General features: G+C 34.9%; 2 protein-coding genes across 2 annotated transcripts in view; one reads left to right on the forward strand and one right to left on the reverse strand.

Annotated features, from left to right (window-relative positions):
- Positions 1-1,088, forward strand: part of LOC143597769 (uncharacterized) — a 32,779-nt gene extending 31,691 nt beyond the window's left edge. The window contains exons 3-4 of the mRNA XM_077076175.1: positions 624-809; positions 897-1,088. Coding sequence (XP_076932290.1) covers positions 624-809; positions 897-1,088 — 378 coding nt within the window. The remainder of the gene's footprint in view (positions 1-623; positions 810-896) is intronic.
- Positions 1,089-2,046: 958 nt separating this feature from the next.
- LOC143597774 (auxin-responsive protein IAA27-like) lies at positions 2,047-4,365 on the reverse strand. Its single transcript, XM_077076178.1, has 5 exons — positions 3,858-4,365; positions 2,861-3,093; positions 2,648-2,777; positions 2,511-2,572; positions 2,047-2,297 (listed from the first exon to the last, which is right to left on the reverse strand). Exons 1-5 carry the CDS (start codon positions 4,226-4,228, stop codon positions 2,260-2,262), a joined length of 834 nt encoding a protein of 277 aa, XP_076932293.1. The 5' UTR covers positions 4,229-4,365; the 3' UTR covers positions 2,047-2,259.
- Positions 4,366-6,418: the final 2,053 nt, after the last annotated feature.

Raw genomic sequence — 6,418 nt, forward strand, 5'->3', positions numbered from 1 at the left:
GCACATTTGAAGCTAGAAACTATCTGCTTGGCCTACTGTGGCACCTTGAAGAGCGTGCACCTGAACACGCCAAATCTTCATACTTTGCATTTCCATGCACCGCGTATCGGGCCATGCATACTCGAGCTTATTAACTGCAAAAAGTTAATGGTTTTGCATTTGTCGGTGTCGATATGAAAACCACGATATTCAAGAATTGCAACGTAAATTTCCCGGTTCTTAAAATCTTGACACTTGCAGGGTGTGATGAGAGTGGATGTATTAACATCTCGAGTAACTCTATCCTGCAACTATTATTGATAAGATTCAATAAATCGGTGGGTCTCAATATCGATGCCCCGAAGCTAGTTTTGTTCTGGTACAATGGCACTACAGTACCTGAATTTCTAAACGCCAACTTTCCAGGTCTTTCCATAGGTTGCCTTGAGCTATATCCCAATCGGTACCAAAGGCGTAGTGACAGTTGGTTTACAAGATTAGTTGACATGCTGCGATGTCTGAAACATGCTGAGATGTTGGAGTTTTATACTACTTCTGTGAAGGTATATTCTTGTAAACATGTTTTATTTATTTATAATGTTTTGTGGTATGGAATTACAATTTAATTTTCACGTGGAATGCAGAATCTGATAATTCCAGCACAGCTTAGGGAAACTCTTGCTCCACCACTTAGAAAGATGCATTTTATAGTGGTAAAAACGAATTCAAGCTCGTGGAGTATCGTTGATCTCGCTGATTCTATGCTTTGGGTTTGTACGAAGTTTTCCTATCTTCGTTGCCTCTCGGATTCTTGGAAATCTTTTCTACATGTATAACATTGTATTTTATAATTCTACTCTCATTCACCAAGTCGGTAATTATCTGTCGTAAATCTTTTTTTTCCCTTCTGGTGACAGTTGTCCCATGGGTTAGCACGCGGACAACCTGCCAAGTTATGCAGATTCTGCACCTCGCCTTCTTCACGATGTTGGCGTCATTCAGTTATGGAGTTCCAGATAGAGCATTCTCGTGAGGAGGCAAGGCAGGAAGCGAGGGAGTATGCCCAGCAAAATCTGAGGGCTGCTGAACGCGATGCTATTCACTTTTAAGTCCTTTGGCAACCATTTATATGATATGATGAATTAGAGTTTGGGATATTACTTGGTCTGATTTGAAGTTTAAATACAAGTAGATGTTAAAGACGGTTTGAATGATTTGTCGTGGTTGGAATGATTTTTAGACAGTTTGTTAAAGACAGTTTTGACCCGATATATGAAACTTGGGCTCGGGCTTGTTTAGTGAATAATCAAGATTTTAGCAAGCCAATCTTCAGTAGCTCATGATTGGCTTGGCTAGTGATAATGAAGTTAAATTGTTTTCTGCAATGATATATCGTAAAAATTTATAAATGATTTAGGGGTAAAACAAAATAAGTTGGCAGTGCTGTAGTTTAGGTGCTTTGGATGAGAATACAATGCTTCTACGTTTCAATGTTGGTCTGCTTAAAAGGGGAAACTAGTAGGCAAACAGTGGCCCAACATAACGACTTATAGTCTGTATTCAATGCATTTAAATCTTTATTTAAATAATCAAACATATCGACCCGCTACCAGTTTGACTAAACAGTTGACCCATCAACCAACTTGTTATAACCCACTGTCTCGTTTAACATGTTTACAACTTGATTACAACCTAACAACCATCAGTTATATATTAGACAATGATTAAAACTTGATTACAACCCTTATGCTTGTGAGAATTTTGAATTTCCTGGCTGCAAATGATCTTATACAATAAACTTGACCCGTTTCATTTTTGTTGCTACTTTTATAAACTCGTCTTATTAAAAATAAATATAATCCAAATTGACCGACCCGTTAGTAATAAGAAAAGTATAAAGATAATAATTGCAAGTGTCACTTTCTCTTGCTCCACCTATTTTGTATCCATTGAACCCTAAACAGAAACTCAGAAAGTGATTGCTGAAAATGGATAAACTTGGGCAACAGTCCATTGTATTACTGAAAATGGATAAACTTGGGCAAAGAGTCAAAAAAAAACTAATAATGAAGGAAAACAAAGCCATTTACATTAACAAGTGTCAATCAAGTGGTTCACAAGTCACAACAGGTTTTCACCAAACAACTGGATGTTCTTTCCAGTTATGAAAAACATTTTGCCATTCATGAAAACACAAAAACAAAACTACAAATCAAAATTATCGAAGCAAGTTTATGAACAACCCTTTATCTGTGTGTTCGTCCAACGCCTCATACAATGTTAGATTTTGTTCTTGCACTTCTCCGTTGACCTTGGAGCTGCAAAGTCAATAAACACAATTCAATCACTCTTGTTAATTCTTATGCACTTATACATCCAAGATTGTAAAATCGAAAACTTTTTTGGTTTTAGTAACAAAAGAACGGTGGGTTAGGGGCGATTTTAGCCCACGAGCCTCGGTTTTGACAACCTTGAAAACGAAAACAGGATATTATTATGAAAGTTATAACTTTTAAGCAAAATTTGCATACCGAGTCCAATTGCTTCAGAGCCTTTCATTATCCTTAATCTTTTGCATGAATCTATAAACATCCTGCAAAACCAACAACATTATTGTTAGATTAAGTCAAAAAATTATAAAGCTTTTGTTCAATTTTGAAGAACTTACTCCCAAGGAACATCACCAACAAGCATCCAATCACCATCTTTATCTTCATATGTTAGCACACATTCAGAGCCATGAAGAAGATCTTTTAAGTTACTTTCACTAAGCCCTTCGCGCCCTTTAACTCCATTACCTAATTCATATAAATTTGCAAAATCAACTAACATATTACAATCTCAACTTGAACAATAAATACATTAAATAAAGCAACCATACCAAGAGTAAAGCAACTGAACATTTTCTCAAGAGCCTTTGAGAGTTCTGCATAGTTATGGTAAGTCTTGAGATCAAACTTCCTTAAATACGGAGCACCATCCATGCTCACCTTCACAAATAGGCACCCTCCGGATGCCAAATTACCTTCTGCCATGTCAGCGTTCTTCGACGAGTTGGCGGCCATCGTGTTCTTGCGGAAAGATCTAATCGGTGGCCATCCAACCACTTGTGCCCTGTTACATAACCCAAAAGAACTGTTCTTGAATGCAATTCAAACAATCTTTCAACAAACATTAGAGATAAACAAAAGGTCAAAACACTAAATAAACAGCACAAATTCCACACAAGAAAGCTAAAATCTTGAAGAAAAAAGATAACTCAAGATCATAATTTTGTAGCAAAAATTGTCCTAGATTGGTGTTTTAAGCATAAACAATTTACAAGAAACAAGAACACAGACACATGAGCAGAAAATCAAACACAATTTCAGTACACATACATCTAAAGAAAAACAAAGGAAAAAACAAAAGATACAGATCAGCTCAAGATTAGGTCTTTAAGCATATTTAACTTTCAAGAAACACGAAAACATGAAATTAAACCCTAATCCAGTAAATAATGCAACTAGATGATAAATTAAAGGTCAAAACATAAGATAAACAGCACAAGTTCCACTCAAGAAAGCTAAAATCTTGTTTTCTTAAAGGTTAGATTACAGAAAAAAAAAAGATAATAATAGTAAAAAGACAGCAAACGAACATAACTTTTTAGTAAAAGTTGTCCAAGATTAAGTTTTTAAGCACAAACAATTAACAAGAAACAAGAAAACAGGCATGTGAGCAGAATATCAAACCCTAATTCAATAAACATGCAGAAAAAAAAAAAAGATACAAATTAGCTCAAGATTATAACTTTAAGCATATTTCACTTTCAAGAAACAAGAAAACATTCACTTTAAACATAAAATTAAACCCCAATTCAATAAATGAACACTTACTTAGCAGAAGGCTGAGCACTGCCATTTTCATTACCAGAACCTTTCTTTTTATCTTCAACAGGCTTAACATCAGGAGTCAAAGTTTGACTTTTCTCAAAACCACCATCAATACCCAACTCAGCTTCAGATCCACCTTTCAAGACCCATTTACCAGACACATCAGCAAACCCTCTTTTAGCTCCCAACATGAAGTTCTTGGTGGTGGGCCCAACATTCTTGGAAAAACCAGGCAGCCCAAGACTGAGTTCTGTAGCTTTGAGGTTTAAAACATTGTTGGGTTCATTTTGATCAGATGAGATGTTTGAGGACTGATCAGAGCTTCTGGAAGCATCTGATAAACCTATGTAGTCATGCTCAAGTGGAACAGACATATTATTATATTGTGTTAATAAGAGATTATTATTAGTTTCAGAATAAGAAGAAATGAGGAATGTATGTATGTATGCAGAGGTTTGATTAAAGATGGAAAAAAGAAAAGTGTATAGCGGAAAAGAAGGGAGGGTGTTTGTAGTTTGATGCAGGAGACAAGGTGCTCTTGTTGCTTTCTTTTTCGTTTTTTTTAACGGGCTATTTTCTTATATTTAAGCTAACGTACTCTTTAAATTTTGAGAACCCTGAAGTCTTATCCTAGCCAAACTAAATTGTCTTGATCAGACTCACGCTTAGTTTTAGCGTTCTCGAGAAACCATCCGCAGACTAATACTTGACGGTGTTTGCCTAAATCATGAGGTTAACTTTCTCTTTTTTTTTAAATTTAATTAGGTTAAAGATATTAATAAACTCTCCTACCAATAGTGTAAGCATCACTCTTTTGAAAAGAATCTAAGAATACAAGAACAAGGAATAATATATAGATATTTTTTTTCTTATCTCCATAAAATACACATTTTAAAGTTTAAACCATGTCTAAAAGGAAAGTTTAAACAAATATTAAAATTTCTAGTGTCTGGTTGAAGTTACTAAACGTTTTCTTGTTTTTCAAAAGTCAATAAGTAGTGCAGGTATTGTGGGATATTTTAATAAATTATATTCTTTTAGTTTAGTGAATTAAATGAAACATATAAGCCTTAGGTTTTATTTAGTGATTATTTATTTTCTAGGTTTTATTGTTGTTGGATAATCGAATTGCGTAGCTATCCGGTCGAAGTTACCGATATAAGAACGTGTGAAAGCCGCTTATGATATTAACATATAGTTTAATTTGAATACAACTCTGTTTTTATTATAATTTATATCATAACTTTAAAAAAAAAGGTCATACTAGACATATACCCTATACAGGGTGGGGCGTATAAGAGGGTGTTTTGTGTCCCTAGAAAACCCAAAAAAATAATAATATGGCTATCTATTTAGAATTTTTAAGAAGCTAGCCAATAAAAGTCATTAGAGAAAAATCCAGTAACTAATTAAAAAAGTTTTTCGTAAGAAATAGTTATAATCCTTTTATGTAGTTAGGATAACTCATTTTTAAAGTTTATATCTAGTACGTTAATAGTGTAAATATTTTTCACGCACATAATTAAACTTTACTAAAGTTTATACACGATCCATATATATTTATGCATACGAGTAATAATTTTTTTAAAAAGAGCTGTAAATTAATTGGAACAGATCAAAATAATAATATTTATTGAAACAATTGAATTCTTGTCAAAATTTACTACACTACTTTCAATAATTCGTGGTACAACTCACTTCACTAAATTCAAGACCATAGCGCCACTAGGCTGGTCCAGCATTTGGGACTAAAACGCACTTAATTTGCAAGGTTGCTTTAATGGAACATCAATGTAATGTAACTATGTAAGGTTCTAAATTTCTTGTGTTTTCGTTTAACCGGTCACGCATGACATGACACATTTAATTATAAAGGGTGTATCTAACTATCCGCACATGACAAGTTTTACTGAAATTATAATTTTATAAAACATAAGATAAACATATTTAATAAATGAGTTACAAGACATGATACGTACATAAATAGTTTATATTCAGTTATTTATAAACTATAAGACTATGCGGCTTTGATAAAACATGTCTTAAATGTGCCATGTAACCCATTTAACATGACAAGTGAAACTTGTTATCCATGTCATAAGCAGGTGACAAGTCAAGCGGGTTAAGCCCTGTCAGACGCATTTTCAACGTGACACCCTGTTTATGACCCGAACTTCTTTACTCACAATGTAAACCATTATTTAACGTGATGTCATGTCATGGTGTGACGCAGCTTTGCAAACAAATTTGTTGTTATAATGACAAATCAAACGGTTTTCAACGGAAAGAGGGACCCGCAAGACTCACCTGGAAGAGGTACGTCTGAGCAAAGACCAACTGGATCCGCAGGACCCACCATGCTCAGAGAGATGAAGACCTTACACGCAGTAAGTCAGCTGTTCCCGCAGGAAAGCCTCCCTTGGTACAGTACCCTGCCTGTCCCCGCAGCTGTGGGTACAAGCCAAGAAGGAAGGCTACCCGCATTAACAGTAAGGCTACACGCATAAGGCACTAACTCTTAATACTTCAGTAATGTCACCTGAAGAAGGAATGAGCAAGGCGGG

Source organism: Bidens hawaiensis, unplaced genomic scaffold (genome assembly GCF_021521415.1).
Source record: "Bidens hawaiensis isolate Kalapana, Puna unplaced genomic scaffold, B.hawaiensis_p1.1 tig00049023_1, whole genome shotgun sequence".
In the NCBI taxonomy this organism is placed as follows: domain Eukaryota; kingdom Viridiplantae; phylum Streptophyta; class Magnoliopsida; order Asterales; family Asteraceae; genus Bidens; species Bidens hawaiensis.